Source organism: Mytilus edulis, chromosome 12 (assembly GCF_963676685.1).
Source record: "Mytilus edulis chromosome 12, xbMytEdul2.2, whole genome shotgun sequence".
NCBI lineage: Eukaryota > Metazoa > Mollusca > Bivalvia > Mytilida > Mytilidae > Mytilus > Mytilus edulis.
Window position 1 is genome coordinate 34,733,704 of NC_092355.1, and position 23,440 is coordinate 34,757,143.

At 32.9% G+C, this 23,440-nt stretch overlaps 1 protein-coding gene across 1 annotated transcript in view; it reads right to left on the bottom strand.

The window, feature by feature from the left end:
* Window positions 1-22,391, bottom strand: part of LOC139497586 (notch homolog 2 N-terminal-like protein A) — a gene marked incomplete in the record, with an annotated part of 83,413 nt that extends 61,022 nt beyond the window's left edge. The window contains 5 exon segments of the mRNA XM_071285818.1: window positions 16,815-16,916; window positions 17,949-18,056; window positions 19,202-19,309; window positions 20,369-20,456; window positions 21,999-22,391. Of these exon segments, the coding sequence (XP_071141919.1) occupies window positions 16,815-16,916; window positions 17,949-18,056; window positions 19,202-19,309; window positions 20,369-20,456; window positions 21,999-22,319 (727 nt within the window).
* Between the last annotated feature and the right edge of the window lie 1,049 nt (window positions 22,392-23,440).

Sequence of the window (23,440 nt, forward strand, 5' to 3'; positions counted from 1 at the left end):
AACATTAACCTGGTAATGGTTCACAAGTGGTATAGGCTCTGGTAATAATGGTATATCTATAAAAATGGTCAAGGTAATGTGATCTAAGCTGTCCAGAATCGTCTGCTACAACCGTTTATATAGTCCGGAAGTCTGCGGACACAGAAAGTGTGTCCGTTACTATAATGATAAGTGTGTCCGTAAAATTAACGTAGCGATTGGTTGTAATTCTATATATACATAATACCGGGTTCTGGAAACTAGGTTATCTCTGTCCATTCCGATTGGTCCTTAAAACCGGAAGTTCCCACGGCAATAATATGGAACATGGCGCAAAAACAAATAGAAATACACATCTGTCGAGGAAAAAGGGGAGATATGGGCTTATCAAGAATAACCCTTAGTGGGAACGTACCCTGGTTACAATATAGACCCTTAACGTGATTGAATAAAACAGGTGAGCAAAAGGGACAAGCGATATACAGGTCAAACTAAAGCTGGGATCATGTCAAAGTACCCCCCTGGTCAAACAGTGAGAACGAACCCTGTCCTATCAATATTTCCCATAAACAATAATATAATACATACAATACAATACAATACGGCCGCGATACCTGAAATAAAAGTGTTCATATGAATAGTCCTTCCGTTCATAATATAACAGTGCAGCTCAGAGTAACGGAACACGAAAATGAAAGTGAAAGTAGAAATGAACTCTCTGAGCAACACAAGAAAAGAAAGAAACATGATACATATAAACCTATCAATCTTAACTCCTACCCTTAGGCATAACAATATTCCCTATCTTTTGATGGCTTGTCGGGCTACAATTCAGGACAGTATAGGAGTTTCTCCACATAAAATGATGTTTGGTCGTGACATGCAATGTCCCATTGATATAATTGCAGGAGTCTCTACACAAAATAAAAGTGAAACATGTCCTGTTCAGTACATAGAGTGGTTAAAATATACCCTTGACCTTACCTATTCATTTGCTAATGAAAATTTAAAGAAAGCAGCTAACCGTCAGAAGAAACACTATGACCGCGGTGTAAAACCGCGTAGTTTTTCTGAAGGGGAATTTGCTTGGCGATGGTACCCACCTCGTGCTAATATAAAATTTGGGTTAGGCTGGATAGGACCATATCTAATTAAAAGAAAAATAACTTCAGTGACTTATCAAATTGAAAGGGATCCTAAAAGTAAAGATATTGTTGTCCATGTCGATCATTTGAAACCCTATAATGGGAGGGAAATACCTGAAATCTGGCAAGTTCAAGATGAACAAGTTGAAATCGAGCCTGTTTATGATGATACGCAAACGTTAGATTTCTTACCCGACGATTTTGAAGACGAAGAAATTAATGAAATTGGTAACCCCATTCTTGATAATTCTTTTAATGAAAGAGAGTTCACGGTTGAACCGGTCACGCCGCCTAAAAGAACACGCTGCGGTCGTACAGTACATAAGCCACTTAAGTATTCTCCGTCATTATAGAGAGCAGGAGAGATTGTATATATATATTTTTTAAGTGATAAGTTCAGATATATGTCTTGTGTATAGTTCATATGTAAAAATGTTAATACAGTAATATGTCAACAAAGTAATTCACAGATAACAAAAAATATCGTTAGGTAAGGGTGACATTGAGTAAAGTAAATAATGCGAGAACCAATAGGGAAAAAATAATACATACTATAAATAGAGTGAATTAAATGAAGGCAGGAATTAAATTTTAGTATTAGCATTCATCGTTATATTTTATTTGTATTTGTCGTATATGCGATACAATAAATTAAACTTAGATAGGAGATAGATTTTCTTTTAAAATATATTTTTCTGTGTGAAACAATTAGGTATACAGTTTTCAAGTAGGGGTGATAACTTCCGAAATGTGAACTCAACAGTAATAGGCTTATTTTCCAAAGAAGAAAAAAATAGAATAAAGGAAAGTGTATAATTTTCATAGGTTAGATGTCATATTAAGACTTAAATGAAACTTCCGAAAAATAAAGTAGGGGTTTTCAGTCTAGTTTTTGAAATTTGCACATAAGAATATTAGAGGATTTATACATGTATAAGTATGAACAGTTATATGGATAGGAATAGATGTCAATGGAAGACTTAAATAGCACTTCTGAAAATAGAGTAAGGGTGTCTAGTCTATTTTTGTTATATAAACAGATAATGAAGATGAAACAATGCGATTTTAAGCTTTTATTTTGCTGTTTATAAACCTGAAATACAACACACACATTGAGAAATAAATATCTAGATAAATTTTTGTAGAAAATCAAAATGGACGAATTAGAAGTTCAAGATTATGAAATGATGAGACTAGATGATGATCTCCGACAACCATGGCCTGTTGAAGGAATGGCTTGCAATGTGCCATCATATAACACGCATATATATACCTCATATCGTGCATATATTAAGCATTGGAAAAAGATACACACACAGTACATTTCAATTAGTGAATGTGAAATTTGTAATATGACATTCAATAGAAAGTGCCTTCTCAATAGACATTTTCGATTTGTTCATAAACTAAATGGCGCTCAACTGGCAAATAAATTCGCTCAAGTTACTGTTAGGAATATAATTAATGATAATTATGTGTCTCCCGGAGATGTATTGCCTCCTAAAAAAAAATAACTGATTAAGTAAATAGATATGTTTATTAAGATAATGTTAAATGCATGTAAATCTTGATTTTTTTAATTATATTTAAGTGTTATATTTTTCAGTTTTTTAAAATGGCACAAGCTCAATTAACAGCAGTTAGTTTTAACATAAAGAAAAGGGAATACTGGCTACCAGAGAGAATGAGATGTGAAGTAGAGGGGTGTGAAACTCCTATCTTTTCATCTCTTTCTATTTACATCAAACACTGGAAGGCAAAACACATACCAATTGTCCCCATATACCAGTGTTCAATATGCCAGTCAAGATTCGGCAGAAGGTGTGAATTGACCCGCCACCTTAGATTCTTTCATCACCTGTCTGTCGAAGACACAAATACCATACTTTGTAAGGTGCAACCAGAGCAGCTGCCAAATATGCATTACCGGGATCCAGGTGATGTTTTACCACGACAGGCAAAACCCCGTGTTAATGTGGAGGCACGAGAAGCGGCACGTCGCCATCGTGCACTGTATGCCGCTGAACATAAAGTGGAATTCCCAAATTTGGAAGGTGCCATTACAGTCCCTCGAGACAAAGTGGCGTACATTTTTGATGTACCGGGATTTGGACCTAGGTTACAGTTGAAGGCCAAGTCTGGATGGTGCCCAGAATACAAGTGACTGTGGTGTAGCGTATTGTGTAATGTACCTGCGACTGTGATATTGTTATATGGACTTATTGTGAACTTTGTTTAATTTTGCGTTTTATACATGTTTATTTTATAATTTGATATTTTTGTTATAGTTTTTTTGCTATTATCCTTATTTGAACATTTTGAGATTTTAATAATTGCCATTTTTATTTTGAATGTTTTGAAATTGCCATTTCTATGTTTTGGAAATTCCCAATTTTATGTTTTGGAAATTGCTATTATCCTTATTTGAACATTTTGAGATTTTAATAATTGCCATTTTTGTTTTGAATGTTTTGAAATTGCCATTTCTATGTTTTGAAAATTCCCAATTTTATGTTTTGGAAATTGCTATTATACTTATTTGAACATTTTGAGATTTTAATAATTGCCATTTTTGTTTTGAATGTTTTGAGATTGCCATTTTACATGTTTTATATTGTTTTGTTTTAATGTTATATTGATAGGTGCTATAGGAGATAAATTGAAACTTTAAAGTAAAGTCAAAGACTTTGTCTTATATAACCTTTAATCTGGAAATATATTTAAGTTGATAAAATTATCTTTAATTTTATAACAGATAATTTGATCTAAGTGGGGAGGAGTGTAGCGGAATTGGATTATGCAAATTAATTGTTTTGATAAAATTGTCTGTAAAAATAACTTTGCCTTTTTTTCGTATATAATTTAAATTGTATAGTTCGTGTTCACATAAGAGGGAGAGACGTTGTCACTTACCATCTTGTTTAACTTTGTCTTACATATTTTTGGGTGTAAATTGTGTTTTTAAGTAGATAGTTCCGATATTTCATTTTGGAAATCTTCAAATGTTATTGTGTCATCCATTTTGGCACTGATTCCGAATGATGTCTGATACCGCGATTTTCATTGGCTAATTATGGGTTAAGGAAAATAAATTTGAATAATTAATTTGATTGGTCAACGGTCATGACGGTGGTATAAAAGCGGCCGTTTCGAAGTTAAGTTTTCATCAAAATGTGTTATTTTTACCCCGTTCACAGATTGTAACTGAAAGTGAATTTGGAAGCGAGGCCTGAGCAGCGTGGTCGTGGATTTTCACAGAGAAGAAAATTTGAGAGTTTTTCAGGAATTTCACAAAGTCACACCCTATTTGCCATTCATTTAACCTTACAAAACATTTAATACACATTTATTCCAAAATACTATGTAGAATAAAGCATAATTAAGTAAACTAGAATCTTGGGTTCTGCCCGTGCAGAACGAGATTAAATTTCCCGCCATTTGAAGGGTAAATAGTAAAATTTACAAAAGCTTCCTTAAAATAGTGTAAAGTTTAATTAATTACATTCTTAAAAGTTAATAATTTAACAAGCTATACAATTAATTAATTTTTTATTTTTGTTTCTCCTTGGAATAACTTTAAAAAAAAACATTCTCTGCTGAATAGTTCCACCATGTAGGATTATAAACAAACCAGGTGACCTCATTTTATCTTTTATCTTCGTTCTTATTTTTATCCTTGTATTAATACCCCCCCCCCCCTTTTCGATAATAGTTATTATCCTTGCTAGGCAAGACTATTCCCATGACTGATAGCTACATTAGAAGGAGCTTGAGGCAGATTAAAATCCAAACATCAGGTCTTCAGCAAAAATATATACCGGTTTTGCTATCTGATAGCAAAGGCTCATATATTAAACGTGAAGTTACCAACTTAGATGAGCTAAAGATAGAGTTTATAAACCAGTCTGGCTCTCGACTGAGAGATTCTATACTCTGGGTACGTAACAACCTTCACAAAAGAACCAAAAGATATAAAAATATCCACGTTTATGTATGGCTTGGAAACTGTGACATTACTGTAAAATCTGGTAGATTTTTAAACCTACGCTTTCAGAATACCTCCAGTATAATCAAATACATAAAAGACAAACTTGAGGATATTATTTTAGCCATAAAAGTGTCCAGAAAGAAAAACACACCAAGAGTTACTTTGCTCGAAATCCCTCATTACTCGTTAGTGGAATACAACTCTTCTCAAAAACACCCTGAACCTCGTTCTTTTTATGAAGACGACATCAAGCTTTCAAAACAAATTGATTCTATTAATAGTGTAATCCGTCAGCTTAATACCTCAGCCTTGGATAACGCCAGATCACCACGATTTTCATTAGACTTAACCCGCCCAACCAAAGGTCACAAGGGACAAAGAGCAAAGGCTCGTAGCCATTACAATTTCAAGCACGTATACGTGGATGGTGAACACCCCAACCCATTGCTAGCAAAACTCTGGTATCAACGCATTGGCAGACAGATGGTGTTTGACTGTTTCACAAAATCAAAAAAGCATCGCCACAGGCACAGAAAATCCAAAAACTCAAAATTTGAAAACTGAGCTGTAAAAACTGTTTTGCTGCTCATACAGATTTTTCTATTGTCAATTGAATTAACATCATTACAACCAATAAGTTAAGGATGCAACTTTAATTTTGACTAATATCACACAATCCAACATAGTCTGAGGGAAAAAAAAGGGAGAGTAACTTTAGTAAGGGTAGTAAAAACAGTTTTGCTGCCTAATTGCTATACAATCCAAGTGAACCTGAAACAGTTATAAATAAGGAAAAGAAGTAAAAGATTGTCTACGTCATCCCATCATATATAACAACATAATAACACCATATCTCTGACACAGCTTCATCACTATAGTTATAATTGTTTCTGCATAATATAGATAACAAGAGTTTGGTTCAGAAAATTTGGATAGTAAAAACAGTTTTGCTGTCCATTTCTATATATCAGACAAATTCAGCTTTGCATTACTATCAACATACATATTCTGAGAAAAAAAAAAAAAAAGGGGGAAATAACTTTTAGTAAAGGTAGTAAAAACAGTTTTGCTGCCAATTGCTATACAATCCAAGTGAACCTGATACAGTTATAAATAAGGAAAAGAATTTAAATATTGTCTACGTCATCCCATCATATAACAACATAATAACACCATATCTCTGACACAGCTTCATCACTATAGTTATAATTGCTTCTGCATAATATAGATAACAAGAGTTTGGTTCAGAAATCTTGGATAGTAAAAACAGTTTTGCTGTCCATTTTTATATATCAGACAAATTCAGCTTCTGCATTACTATCAACATACATTCCGCTAAGAGCATTTAACTAGAGATCATCCTATTTTTGTCATAACCCTATATTTATTCTATATAATAATCATCATATAACCTGATTCTTCAGCTTTATCATCAAGATAGTAAAAACAGTTTTGCTGTCCATAGGGATCACCCTATCTTACGCATAGCTTACATACTCTGTGTCATCTGTGCACCAATTTGTATATGTTCGTCAAACGTCAAGGATAGTAAATACTGTTTTGCTGCCCAAATTCTACCAAATTTCTTAGAGAAAGGAAAACAACAAAGTCAACAAATTTAGCAAGTCACATTAGCTTAGGAATAGTAAAGACTGCTTTGCTGTCCAAAATTTATCCAGAGTTATTGAGAAAGAAAAGGCACTCCAGTAAATAAATCTGTCAACTTATATTGGCTTCAAAATAGTAAAGACTGCTTTGCTATAAAAAAAAAAAAAAAAAACAACAAACAACAAATAAATATATCCAGAGTTATTAGAGAAAGGACAGGAACTTCAGTAAAAATTGTCAAGTTCATTGGCTTCAAAATAGTAAAGACTGCTTTGCTGTCCAAAATTTTATCTAGTCTTATTGGAATAAGGAAAGGACCCTCAGTAAATAATTTTTGTCAAGATTTAATAGCTTCAGTATAGTAAAGACTGCTTTGCTGTTATCTGATCTAAAATGTCTTCTCCAAGGAGATCACATAGAGAGAAAATCTCTCCATATAGATATACACCAAGTCTAGCAGTTGCGAAACATAAAGCACGACAAAAAAACAGGGAACGTTTGCAACTATCTAGTCAATTTACTCCAAATAGATTAACTCAAGGGAAAACAACAGTGACTAATTACTCACTAAATCCAACCAAAGCAGCCCAAAAAATGATTGATGCTACTGAACAGCTCAATGTACAGGCTGAATTCAAAAGAGGAACCCTTGTTATGAAATTCTCTCCTGCTGCGTTTCTGATGTTTCACAAACATACTCTTGATTACTATGAAAAATCAAGTAGATTAACAGCTATATCTCATTTCAAAAGGGACAAAAACAATCTCATAGTGGAAGAATCACTCAGTATTAAACCAATCACAAATGATAAGGTTGGTAGGAGACAAGTTTACAGAATCAATTTATACAAAACTGCATTCTCTGTTGAAGCAAATGGTAGAGAGATTAAGGACTTTATTAAAAATGACCTACATGAAATTTTAAGTACATTACCATCTATAGAATTTTTAAACAATATGAACACAGCCATACAAGATTCATGTAAATCTTTCTTGTCTGATCAGGACTCTACCAATTGGATACAATCAGATAACATTTCTTCCCATTCTACAATCGTACCTACATGTACATCCAGTAGAGATGAAAATGATCCTCTCCTGACCAATTTAAACAGAACTCAAAATTTGACATCAATTGAGACAATAGTAGCAACAGATTCTACCCAATCTCACAAAAACTGTGCTAGTTGCTCTGAGAACATAATCGACTTCGAATTTATCATGTGTATCACTTGTGAAGAAAAATTCCATTTTCAATGTCAAAACATAACTTCTGATCAATACAAATCTATGAGTATTGATGAATTGGAACAATTCAAATGCACACAGTGTAATTCGTTAATAAACGACCTATCCATCTCAGAAATAGAAACAGATCCCGGAAACATGGTTCAATTTACTGGTTCCTCATGCTCCCCTGATACTTTGGTGAAAACAGTTCAGATAAACAGAAATCTTGAAAAATCTCCAAAATCAGACCCTTATTGTGGGAACTCTAAGGACATGCAACAAGACCATACAGGAAAACAAGTTCATACTGCTCAACAACAATCAACTAATATAGGAGCTCTTAGAAACAACTCTTCTCCAATTTTGCAGACAGATAATAACTCAATAAAACAACCTAAACAAACTGGACCAAAGAAACAAAAGACACTGAAGCAAGATGATTTAAAATCCAAACTTGCCGTAGCAGAAGCACATATTGCCGCTCTAGAGAACACCATACTAGATAATAATAACTTAATCAGGAACATGAAACTGACTCAGCTCGGTCAAAATGATTACCACCAAAATGGACCTGACCTTCATAGTTATAGACAGACCCCATCATCAATCAGTGCTAACTGTTCTAATTGTCACTGTTCACAAGTGGATAATAGAATCAGAGACCTTGAGCGGGAAATGTCAAATTTGAGACTTCAACACCTTGAAAATCAATTCTTCACACTTAGACAACAAAGTCAAAACCTAGTCAACCTGCAAGCCACAGCACATATGAACCAACAAGGCCCTGTACATACAATACACTCTCAACATGTTGTTCAACCTTCTCCAACTTCAGTGCAAAACCATTGGTTACAACAACCAGTTCATCCCTTATTCCAGCAGACAGTTCCAGCTCCACCACCTTATATGTTTAGACAACCAAGCAGAACTCAAATGGTACCGTCACAAAACATACCAAATAGTCATATGCAAGCCCAGCATCCACAAATGATATATCATAGAGCTGCAGTTGCAACACAATTATCTCCCTTGGATAGTAATAACAGTATTGCTGTCACTCCATCAATTTATCCTCATTCTCAAACTCACCACATGTCCTCTACTCAAGGAAAGGTACAGATAAACACATCTAGTAATAAAATTGTACCAGAGCTTATCACAAAATCTTGTGTTTCTAATGACATAAGTAACAGTTCATCAGGAGATAGTAAAAACAGTTTTGCTGTCACTCCATCTACTCATCTTCATTCTCAAATTCACCACATGTCATCTACTCAAGGAAAGGTACAGATAAACACATCTACTGATAAAAATGTACCAGAGCATATCTCAAATTCTTATTCTTATGCTCCTAATGTCTTAATTAGTAACAGTTCTACAGGAGATAGTAAAAACAGTTTTGCTGTCAGAAAAGAAAATGGAATGAAAGCAAACCTGAATGTTCCTTCACAAAGTGGTCCTCCTAGAGATTTACCAAAACCATACCCTGAAAATCCGGATCCCAATACCATATTAAATTCCTCAAATAGTAAAAACTGTTTTGCTGTTGAACAAAGGAGTGAGACAATGATATCAGAAAATTGTTCCGACACAGTAGGATTGCCATCAAACAAGAATGTTCAACACATATACAATCCTTTTTTAGACAAAGGTCAAACATTCCTCCTGGACCCAGACATAGCAGCCCCTGTGACAAGAATGATATAACCTTAGGAAAATCAAGTCCGCTCCGAATTGTCTCTTTCAACATTAAAGGCTTTAATTCCAATAAAAACTACTTTGATGAAATTCTTGATAAACATGATATTGTACTGATACAAGAACATTGGCTTTTTAATTATGAAAAAGAATTATTGAAACAACATCATTCAGATTTTATAACTTTCTCGAGACAAATTGATGATAATGAACCCTTATCTCCAATCAGTAGACCAAGAGGCCATGGAGGTATTGCAATTTTGTATAGAAAATCCATGTCAACTATGTTTTCTCAACTTCCTGATGGAGATAACAGAATCCAGGCTATCGAAATTTCAACCACAAAAGACCCAATATGTCTTATAAATGTATATCTCCCCTCAAGAGGTACCGACAAAGGTCATGATGCTTATAGAGCAGCTTTGGACATCTTAAAAGAATTACTACTAAAATATCAAAGAACTCATTCAATTATTATCGCCGGCGATTTTAATGCTTCATTCCATAGACAATACAAGGACACTCAAGATGAACTGTTTAAAAACTTCTGTAAGGAAAATCAAATAGAGCTACCATCTAACTACCCTATAGACCATACATACCATCAAGGTGATTCAAAATCACAGATAGACTACATTCTAACAAAATCTAGAGAGAATGATGACGAGTCAACTGAATATATGCAGGTGAAAATCTTAAGAGAAGGCCACAACACATCAGACCATTATCCCGTCTCCGCTGAATTTTCTGTTAGATTACGGACCGCTCAAAAACAACTGAATGGAGATATTGTGACTAAGATTAATTGGGAAAAGGTTGACAAAACAAGTTATGAACAAAATTTGAAGGAGGAACTAAAAGATAGAAAGTATCTGAACATGAGAACACCTTACGGTATTGAACAAGCTACAAACCAGCTAATTTCTGGTCTTACTAATGCTTTAAATTTGAGCTATCCCCGTAGGAAATCCAAATTTAGTAGAAAAAAGAAGATCAGCTGGTCTCCACAACTTGCTAAAGCTGTGGGTCTATCAAAAAAGGCATTTTATCTGTGGAAAAAGGTTGGTTCACCTCCTTCGAAAAATAATATCTACAACTTGAAGAGACTAGAGACGAAACGTTCCGTCAGATCAATACAAAGGCAACAAACGGCTGACAAAAGAATTAAACTACATGAAGAAATTATGATGGCTTCAGATAGGGATAAGGATCTATTTTTTCGACTTATTAAAACTCAACGGTCTTCTTCTTCTCAGTTCACGCACACCCTTAGAACTGAAGAAAAGGAAGCATCAACTCCAAACGAGATAAATAACGTCTTCAAAGATCACTTTGAAAAATTAGCCAAAACCAATTCAAATCCTAACTTCAACATTGGTCATGATAATCTTGTCAAGCTAGACATGGAAACCATTGTCAACATCTGTGAAAACCAAGAAATAACAATTCAACCTGTTACCTCAACAGAAATCACCAAGCGTATTTCAATATTAAAAAGAAAAAAGGCTGGCGATGTAGAAGGTTTAACTGCAGAACATCTAATTTATGGTGGAACAGAGTTGACTGAATTCCTAGTTACCTTAATTAACAATATATTCTATACAAAGCATGTTCCTGAAGTCATCAAAAAAGGTCTGCTGACCCCTGTCCACAAAAAGGACAAAGACCCTACTATACCATCCAACTATAGAGGCATCACAGTCATTTCCATCATTTGTAAGATTTTGGAGCTTTGTATTAGAGCTAGAATCGAGGGTACACTAAATAAACATCAAAACAAGCTTCAGAAAGGTTTCACTAAAGGTGCATCATCTATTAATATTGCTCTTCTCATCTCTGAAGCAATTAACGAAGCCAAAGATAAAAACGAGTGTCTCATTCTAGTAACTCTGGATGCAGAAAAAGCATTTGACGTGGTAGACCATATACACCTATTCTGGAAATTATATCATCAAGGAATTAATGGAGCTACATGGTTACTAATTAAGGAACTATATAACAAAACAACTACACAAGTTAAATCTCAAGGATATATCTCGGAAACATTTGTGAATGAGCAGGGAGTCAAACAAGGTGGAATTCTCTCTGCCAATTTTTACAAGGCCTATAATAAGAATATCCTCGATACTCTTGAATCCACAAACATAGGAATTAAAATCGGAACCAATTATGTGGGTTGCCCAACGTGCGCAGATGACATAATGCTATGTGCTGGCTCAGAACATGATGCCTCAACCCAACTACGCATCATTGAAAACTGTACCAAAAACGATCGGGTAAAGATAAACAGCAAAAAGACTGAAATTCTAATGATTAACAAGAAGAATAAAGATATAAATCTTCAACTTTTTAATGAAAAAATAGGCGAAAAGCAAAACATTAAACATTTAGGAATTGAAAGACAAGAAAAAAATAATCCAAATGTAGAGAATAGAATTTCTGTTGCAAGAGCTACAATGTATTCCCTATTAGGAGCTGGATTACATGGAATAAATGGTATAAATCCACTATTATCGTATAAACTATGGCGGACTTATGTTATACCAAGAATGCTCTATGGAATTGAAATTCTCAACATTACTAAAACCGATATACAAAAATTAGAAGCTTTTCAGAAAAAAACTTTTAAACAAATTCTATCCTTACCACAAAGAACTGCAGATGCTGCTATCTATATCTTACTCGGAGCCGAATCTATTGAGCAACTCGTACATAAAGCTGTCATTTCCCTATTTCTAAGAATATCAAAAGATCCCAACTCAATTGAGTGTAAAATTGGAATTAGACAGCTAGCTACAAAAGATGATAAATCAAATAGTTGGTATATAAATGTGGACAGAACTCTCAAATCTTATGATCTTCCATCCGCACATGAGATTATACTAAATCCTGAGAAAAATTGGAAACGATTGACTCATGAAGTTATAGACAAAACCTGGAAAAACAAATGGACCGAATCTGCTAGAAGCAAATCAACACTCAAATATATGGAAGTAAACAACTGGAACTTTAAAAAACCAAACTTCTGTTGGAGCAGTGTCAGAGATAATAAAAGAGATGTCAGCAAAGGGATAATAAAATCCAGGATACTTACAGGAACTTACAAAACCCAAAGTATTACCAACCGATTTGACGGAACAAAATCTGCAGAATGCAAATTGTGCATGGTAGGACCTGAGGATTATAAACATTTCCTAATCAACTGTGAAAGTCTGAATTGTGTGAGAAAAATCCATCAAGATAGACTAAAATCCCTACTAGAGGATAATCATATCCACTATTGCAGTATAATTGATTCTGATGAGGATCTTCTAGAATTGTTGGTTGACTGTTCTAGGAACGACCTTATAACTGTGCCTCAGCAGAGAGACTTAGAACGAATCTGCAAAGACTGGATCTATGCATTGCATGCTAAAAGAACCCAACTTTTAGAAAACAAATGAACAATCAGTTGAGTTCTGAGCTTAAACTACAAGTGGCTGTCAGTCGTGGGAATGTAACATATAACAAGTATTATACTACTTTGTCTATATACTTAATTAATACTAAGTAATTCATAGTTAAACCATAACTAGAGCATATGTATTAATTACCCCTGTAAATAATCTTATAGACCCAAATTCTATTGACAAACTCTACTGTTTTACTTAAAACTAATTTTTACAAGTCTCTTGTTTTATTCATATCCCTTACCATTTTATCTTTTAACTACATATATTTAAACTTATTAAGAAACCATACTAGTCCATAAATTTAACCAATTACTAGTACAGATTAGTAGTTCCTTTCACTTTCCGTTGCTAAGAGAATATAAACAACTGATAAGATTACTTTTATCCATTTTATAATTTTAAATGTATAGTGTACATACAAGTTCCTGTTTTAACTAATTTTTAGTTTTATCCTATTATAACTGTTAATATTATTTTAAATTTTAACCAGTAGATAAAATTTTAAACAACGCAATTTTAAAAATAAACAAAATTTTTAAATGCGGTGACCCTGCAGATAGGGTGGACTTCCAGAAGAAGAAGAAGAAGAAGTTTGTCTCTTGGCCAGTGACTTGAGTAAGGTCTACTTCTCTCTCCTCTCTCTATATATACATAGCCGAAATTTTGTCGGTGATTAAAGTTTGATTAAATATTGTTTCCCCTTCTAAGTAGACTGGTTAATTTTTAAGATAAAAATGCAGAATTTTATTTGGTAAAACTTTTCAATCGTTCACCGCAGTGTGTTCTTCTGATTCTAAATTTATTTAGTAATTTTGCGATGTTAATTTATAAATAGATTAGCCATATTCATCCACGTGTCGCGGTGCACTCGACTTTCCGTAGAGAAGGTGTTCCGATATTTCAACACTAATATTTAGATAGCTACTACACTTCTTTTTATATAAAATCAATTTAAAGAAAGAAATAAGTTTATTTTTGCATATTTTGTTGTTTGGTGCTCTATTTTTGTTGTAAACAAAGTACTGATTTATTGAAGTTAAATTGAAGAAAACTGTTTATAGTTTTCTTTGTCTTTTGATATAATTATATTGATTTTGGATCTCGTTTACACTTGTTAATTGTTACATGTTGATTTATGTTATTTCTATATAAAGTATCTGAACTTAATAAATCTTGAGTCTTCTCTACCAAAACACAATCTCCCAGAGGAACGAACGAGAAACCTGAATTGCTAACTCAGAAGTTTGTGGTATATATTTGCCATTGAGACCAATATAAAAGGCATCCGTCGTTAACAGTATTTTGGATTATAAATGGAATAAATTACATTTACACTGGTTTAAGGTCAAAGGTTGTTGGTGTTGGATTTTGTTGGCGATTCCAGGTTCACATAAGTACTCACGAGGGAACGGTGACGCATAGACACCCGACCCTCCTGTTACAAAAGAATGAAAAACACACAGTAATACGAAGAGTAAAACGCACTTGAAAAGGAAATACAAGTCCTATGTCAGAATAGGGAACAAACGAAACTAATCAAAATGACAATGATGATAAATTAACAAAGGACTACTATATATAAAGCTAGCAGTTACTGCCATGCGCCAGCTCCAGACCTCAATTAAACTGATTGAAAGGTTATGTCTTCATTGTGCACACTCTCTCCCTGTGGTATTTATTGCTAATTTGTTCCGGAACATTCATGAAATATGCGTCACTGGCAACAAAAAAATTCGATAATTTAAATAGGTTGTTTACGTACAAATAACGAAGAAACTTAGGATTCAACTCCCTCGGACAAAGTAGCCCTTATAGATGGATTTTGATTTTTGATATGTTTTAACTGCACTTTGGCCAAACACCTCTTTAATTTTTTCGGTTCTTATTTTTCTTGACTTTCAAATTTCAGTTTTCAGCGTTCCGTAGTTGAATTCTTTACTTAAAATTCAGCGTTTTACATTGTCCTGGTTTTTCGAGAGCAACATTGGTGTATGGCCAAAAATGGAAAAATCCATCATACAGCAGTGACACTGTGGCTTCTCTTTACACGCCCCGTTCTGACTGGATGTACCTGTGTTCTTTTAGTTTGCTAAAAGTCGATTGTCGTACGATAACTTAAAAATGTTCAAATAACAAAATACAAATGCGGAACAATAATATCCCTTAATACAAAAAAAATCCCTTTCCTTTTATTTACTATATTTAAAACAGTGGTTGATCTAGTACCCATAATGGAGCTACATGTACGTATATGATAACCAGTCCAAACGTTGTCTATAAGGGAGCAACCATTTATTTTTATAAGTGGGGTGTTGTTGTTTTGTCAAATAGATGGGCGCTTAATGTAGTACAGCGGCAACTATTACATACATATGAATGCTGAAAATAATGTTTATGGTATACGTTTATATATGATATGAATGGTTTCAACTTTTACAAAACCAGAGCTATAAGTTTAATATAAACGTTTAATTTATTTGGCCTTTTCAATTTTATTTGACTTTATTTGCTTTTTTAACTTGATTTGAATCGAGCGTCACTGATAAGTCTTTTGTAGACGAAACGTGCGTCTGGCGCAAAAACCGGCAAAATTTATATCCCGGTATCCTTGGCTCCAATCTACTATATTTGGTCTTAGTAGTCGTAAATAAGATATATATATATACATGTATATATAATATATATATCAAAAACCTCCCACATTGTAGATTAGCACAACCTTAATTTGGACACCATGCATTCAGTATTCCTACCGTACCAAAAAAATATTAACTAAAATCATTGATACAAGGCAATATAGTTATGATCGTCATACAACCGATTAAAATGAAAACATGACGTTAAAAGTTACGACCGAAGCGCTTTTCTAGATCGCTCAAAGCTGAATGTTCAGGGCCAACAACTTACAAAGAACAGATTAAATGATATATTCTTTAGCCAACATGATTGCAGAAAGTAAGAAGTCGTAGAGCAAAACAGAAAAAATGAAATCAAAAGAGATAATACACCGTGTATTGAGCCTTTCTATTGTTTAGAGTTCAGTAGACAATATATATACATGCTCAACCTAAACATACTATTTGATCTACTGCGAGTTGTTCAGTTTTTACTGTTACTCCTGTTTCTCCTAAAATATGGGTTCTAAAAAAACCAGTAAGTAAAATGGCAAATATCAGATCCGTACGTTTTGTTTTGAAATTAATTCTCTTCTTTTGAGAAATATTTATTTTGTCATCCAATTTTTCACCGCTTACAACTGTGTGTCTGTGGTTTTATTACATACATTAACTTTTAAGTATCAGTATGTTTTCAATTCATATTGTTTTGTTTCGTTCCGCTTTTATTTCGGTTTTTTTCGGTACCCCTCTTTTTGCCCCTTTTCTATTTTTGATATTTTAATCAAAAATTTAAAAAATCAAACTTTCAAAAAGTGAAATAATCAACATTGCACGTAAGGTTTGATTTTTTAAAAGTTTGATCAAAATCCTTAACTATCAAATTTAAAAACAATATTTAGAATTTTAATATTTTAATAACTTGGTTAAAATTTCAAAATTTCAAAACTGTTACAAAATTTGAAATTTTGATATTTTAAGACTTTGATCAAAATTCCAAAAATCCAAAATTTCAAAACTTTAAAAAAAATTTGAATTGATAAGTGTTACACGGACCAGAAGTAATGAATTTTTCAATGAAAATTGAACTTACACTCACAGTCCGTTCCGTAATATCCGAGTGGACATGCGCAAGAAAAAGTTGACCCAGATACGCTACATGTTCCATTGTTCTCACATGGACCCACGTGACATGGCGAAACTGAAAGAAAAAAGAAATAAATGAACATGCGCAAGAATAAGGTGAGTCAAAACACGACATGGACCAACATGACATGGCGTAACTGAAAGACAAAGAGGTAGACCCCTGTAGTTTTAAGTTATCTCATTGTATTTGAAAAACCAGCAACTGTTAATTCCATATTGGTGGAAACAAATCTATGCATTTGGACATTAAAACGGTACTCGCATAAATGAATCAACCATCTTTATCCTATATCTAAAGATTTTTACTTTTTAGAGAAGTAATACGTTTGTTTAAGTTAGTTTTACTTCGCTTTTTAAAACAGTCATACTCAGTCGTGTATACTAGATTTTATTATACTGTGTGTCAAAATGATGCAGAATCCTTATTTCCTCGGGTGCACCGTAGATCACTCCCGATTTCTGGTTGAGTTCTTGTAGCTCAGTCTTTAGAGTTCTATGTTATGACTGTAACAGTCGTTGGTCTTTTGATCATTTTTCAAAAGGTCTTCAGCTCGTATGGTAAGGTAGCGGAGGGTATGCTGAGTAGGGTATGATATTGTCTAGAACGGTATGGGAATGATACGCCCATACGTAATAGAAGAGGGTAAATTGTGTTGGCATCAAATCGTTTAAAATAGTTATCAAAGATACCAGGATTATAATTTAATATACCAGAAGCGTGTTTCATCTACATAAGACTCATCAGTAACGCTCATATAAAAACAGTTAAAAAGCCTTAGGTAATCTACTCCTGGGATAAGAAAATCCTTACTTTTTATTTCTAAAAATTCAAAGTTTGTTAAACTAGAAATTTATAAAAATGACCATTAAAACGAAACAGTTGAACTTTTTTTTTCTTTCTTTCTTTTTTCTTCACTTCCCTTTTCTTTTTTTTCTCTTCTCTTTTCTCTTTTCTTCATTTCGTAACATTAAAACGTTGTAATAGTAGTCTTTTTAATGTTGTAATACCAAAAACTAACTCTGATTAGACTATAACTTATCGTATAATGGGTTTGTCGTTAAAATCGTTAATAATAATCAAACTTACACTGGCAAATATTCCCGTAAAATCCTGGTTTACATGTACAAGTATAAACTGGTCCAGAGAAAGTACATGTTCCATCATTTACACAGGGTCCAGACGAACATGGAGTTACTGAAATGAAGAAAAAAAAGACTGCCATGAGACATCCAATGTTTACATCTACTATTTCCGTAAAACAGAAATCATTTTGTTTTTAGAAATCTGTTATTTTATGTAACATCTGCAATGCCAATTGTTGATTCCATATATCAGAATTAGCATTCAGATATATTCTTAGATATAGGGACACTACATGTAATTTTGTAATTCAGCGGTTGTCGTTTGTTGCTGTGTAACACATTTGATTTTCGTTCATTCTTTGTTTTTGTATATTAATAAGACTGTTAGTGTGCCTTACGTTTGTCATACTTGTGCCTCTTATAGCTAACTATGCAGCATGGGCTTTGCTCATTGTTGAAGACCGTATGATGAACTATAGTTGTAATGGTTGTTAATTATTGTGTCACTTGGTCTTTTCCGAAGTGTTGTCTCATAGGACATTGCTTTCATATCACATCTTTTTTTTATTTTTTTTAAAGTAGGGAAATTAACAGGAAACTTGAATATGTATCCTTCATTTTTCATTTTATCTTCATATTCTAACTGTTTATAGCAGTCAATTGTTTCTGTTTAAATAAGTCAGTGTTAGATTTTATGTTTATGTATTCGTGTACCACTGTTTTTTCTATTATGATGCATTCCATTAAGATGTAGAACATAATCTACTTGCCCTTCTGGAGCACCCAAAATCAACCCCGGTTTTAAATGAGGTTCACTTAGTCGTTAGTTTTCTATGTTGTGTTTTGTTTGTCCTTTAAATGTTTGTCTTTTTTATGTCATTATCAGTTAGTTTTTTAAGTATTAATTTAGTCACCCCTTTAGTATATTCCGCCTTTATTTGAGAAGCTTAATAGACCATATATGTAAAAATAGTTGACACTTAAGTAAGAGGTTTAGGTTTTAAGTTTTATCCTTTATCGTCGGTCTATCGCTGATTACAATTTACCACTCTCTTGCAAAATCAAACTTTTGTTTTTGTGTTTTGTAGTCCTTATTGCCTGATTATTTCTTTTTTTTTCTTGAAAGATGTTATAACGTCTCTGTCCTAAGTTCATATACATACATTTAAACCCGCCTCAATCGTTTTCCCGAGCAAGCAGCTTGTAGCTTAGTGGCCGTGTCCTTCTTTTATCTCATTAAGTTTATTAAAAACTTACGTTCGCAGTATTGTCCATAGAATCCAGGTAGGCAGCGACAGCTATAGTCTTTCACAGAGTTGATACATACGGCATCATTCTTACACAGATTATTGTCACATGGTGTTTCTATATACACACAAAAAATGCACTGAAATTCTCAGACGGAAAAATGATATATAATACGAATATTTTAATTGTAACACTTTAAGAAAAGCGCAATTTCGATTTATAGCGATTTTCCGGGAAAAAAATATCATTTACTCAACTATCACGTGCGATATTCTTCCATCGTATGGACGCAAAACGGTGTTTAATGGTGTATATAAAATTATTGTGACAATAATAGAATAGAGAATGAAAAACGGGACTGTTTCAAAGAGAAAATTTGTAAACTAGTTAAAACAAAAAGTGAAAAAACACAAGATTTATCATCAATAGAGATAGTTTAATTGACAAGTGCGAAGCTAGCCGTTGATAACAGCCGGCGTTACTATTCATGAGGCCAGCCTTCAATAATATTCATGAGACGTCAATAATTATATTCATGAGGTGACATGCGTTCGATGAAATGTTTTAACAAACTATGAACGATTATTGTGATTAAATAATGTTTCTTTGTTTTTTGTTTATATTTTATATTGTTTCAAACAGACAAGTCAGTTGATGTCTTCTTCGAGGTCCGCGTTAACTTAATCACTTATAAAAGGATTTATTGGTCTTCTGCAACAAAATTTAAAATGTAAGTAAAAAAAGGTGAATGCGTCCATAACCATAGAACGAATAACTGATCTATTCAAACTTATGTGATTAGTTAAATAATGTAAACTGGAGCAACAACAAATAAAAGGATGACTAAATAAATTATATTAACACAAGAAAATAATATTTAGCAGTGTTGCAACCGATAAAGAAAAGTGTATATAAACGACATTAAAATATATATATTATAATAAAGAAGGGCGCGATATCAAAAGGGAGGGGGAATGTAACATAGATTGAAGAGAACAAGCGACAACACGGCAATAAAAAGAAAAGGAAACCAGGTAATTTATTGTTATCTTATCTGTTAGAAAAAGTATGTTATACCATCGTAACTCAGATGTTTTACGTATAGTTTATATATACAATTGCAAAGGTGATCTATAAAGGTCTCAAAATTACAGTGGATCTCTTAATAACACTTACCGAACGGTACACAGATGTTAAGGTTTCCATAGCCAACAATACATCTAGTTTTGGGTGGACAATTGTTTGGCCAGCAAGCATCTTCATCCTGTCAATGTAGATGAATCAGATTACAGTATACATGTATATCATGGTATTAAAAAAAAAATTAAAAGGCATTCGTCCACGTCCACTTTTTTTTCTTTGTTAGATGTATTTTTATTTGTATCTATCTGATGAATTAAGCCTTTTTCAACTGATTTTGATAGTGTGTTCTTATGTTGTACTGTTACATCACTTTCCCAGGTTAGGGGAGGGTTGAGCGCTTACAATTATGTTTCCCGGCATCATTCTAAACTGTATGTATGTTTCTCTTTGTTGATGTCCGTTTTGTTGCCTATAATTGCTTTCATCCACTTCGTTTGAACTTTTTTGGATGGCCTTTTGTCCGATCAGTGACAGTCATACCAATTGAAATATTCTTATTTTATATATTCAATGACTAATTATTAGCTTATTTGATTGATGGGTAACAACTTGGTTTATAAACTAAAGGACGAACTACAAAATTATTGTTGTTCTGATAAGTGTCGTGCCTTAAATTTTAAGAATATTGCTGTCTTTCCTGTAAGTAAAACTATCATCATCGATACCAAAATGATCTTTAAATTATTTATCAATGATGAATAAAAGCGCAATCAGATTTATTGTTAGATATGATTATCTTTGATCTCATAATTGCGAAATATTTTGAGAAGATGGATGTCAAACAAAACTACTTTTTTTTTTCTTTTTTTTTTTAGAAATTTAGAAATTATGCAGCTTCTCAGCAACGTTCTTTGTGGCATTGGGTAAAATCAGAAACTAGCTGGCTTCAACTAGAATGATATGTGAGACTCAGACGTCATCTCTTCCTGTGGACTGTGGACATTTTTTGTACTTAGTCTAGCATACTGTGGATTCATTAATATTCGTTGGATACCAATTTTCATGGCTTTCGTGGGTACAGGCGAACCACGAATTTAGATGTTCAACGAATTGCAAATTTTCTTAAAGAATGTATGCAGTCTTTTCCAAAATCAAGAAATCAAATATCCACAAATACCTAAGTGGTCCTCAATCCACGAAAATAGGTACCCACAGAAAAAATTAATCCACAGAATACAAAATTCCGAAAAGCATTTAGTCGTCGTCCCTCTCGTCGTCGTCATCATCGTCATCAATACATAAGGTCACAATGTAAAATCTAACATTACCAAATTGATCGTTAAATAATTTAAAACTTTAAAACTGATATACAATTTCGCAATCAGATTTATAAATAGTTATAATTTTCTTTAACCTCTGAATTAGAAGATGTCAAAAATAACACTTTTTTCTTTTTTTTTTTTTAACTTTTATTAAAATTTATGAATCAGATTTTGATGTAAAAATCTTTCTATATCTGTTGATAAAAAGAAGATTTTAATATAGCAAATGTGTTTTCAACCTAACGACACATACCATTAAACGAAATATTTACAATTTTAAGGAATCTCGTGTAATTTTACAAGGTTAACACGTGGTATGAAAATTTGAAAAGTTTTCAGTGAATTGACCTCTAAATGACGTGATTTTATTGTTGGGTTGCTGTCCAATTAATTGAACTTACCTTTGTCCAGTCAGAGATATTAGAGAAATACACCTCATTGCTGTTGTTTATTGTTTCATCATCACTTAGGACAACATCTAATAGTTCGCAATAAGATCTGGTCATGTCAAAATTGACTGCGTTACAATCCGTATACATCATGCATTCTCGGACGCATCCTTTTGGCCCAGTCAGATCACTTGCCTTTACCACAAATGATTCCATGACTTTATTCTTTTCGTAAAAACCGCCAGTCACATTAAGAACTTTTGCCGTTAAAGTCAACTCGAAATTTAGCAAAAAGATAAAGCAAAATGTAAAAAGTTTTAAAGTCATTGCCATTTTTATTTAACACGTTCAATCTGGTCAGGTTGGTAACTGTGCGTCGCCAACTTAGATACTCGGTTGATAACTTGAAATAAGATTTTATTGAAAACTATAGCCTGAAATATCTTTCAATAAGTTGCGACACGTGGTCATTAAACATTGTTAAACTTGATGCGTAGTATATATAATAAAGCCACATCGTGCTATTTAATAAGATAAAAGCTCGCATTAACCCCATATCATTATATGTGTAATTGTTTATTTTGCTTTTTAAACCAGAAGCTTTACTTTTATTTTAAAAAATAACTTTTTTCGTCACTTCCTGTATTTAGTGGATGTTAACATTCGAGTGCCTATTTTGTTGTTTACATTTAAGAAAATTATCAATTAAATCGTTTATAAGTGTGAATCAATTCCGATCTTTTTTAATTTCAGTTTTAGATAACAAAATAGCATGCAATTACAAAAAGAAAATCTTTTCAAAAAGATTATTTTATAAGAGTGGCTTTAAAAACGCTTCCGTTTCCTGTTTAATTGAATGTTTAGATTAAAACAAAGATGCATTTGGAGTGTAATACTAATAAAGCATGCATTAATTTTCAACTTGGGCACACATGCTATAGTTTAAAATATATGGTTGCTTTAACTTTTTTGTTGTTGTTATCGTTACTTTTCAATAGTATTGATTGCTATGTTCGTCACATAATTATGTTATTATATAACATATTGGTCTTTAATCATGTTAATATTCCACAAAAGTTTGAAATAAACTGTAAAATAATATGTGACGGTCTGAATGGGAGTTACAGAATAGATAGATAATAATGGAGCAATATTACAGATCAATGTGGGGGGAAATGATCTAGTAAAACATAAAGAATCGAGAAAATAAGATAAAGAATTAATAATATAGAAGAATTGGAAATTGAAAATAAAGATAAGAGAATAATAGTTAAAATAGACTAGGCGCTCTTAAGAGCCTGTGTCGCTCACCTTGGTCTTTGTGCATATCATTAACAAATAAAAATTTACAAAATTTGACTATAAAGAGTAATAAGTCCTTAAGGGGTTAATTGACCGTTTTGATCATGTTCTACATTATAATTGCTGTTTACAGTTTATCTCTATCTATAATA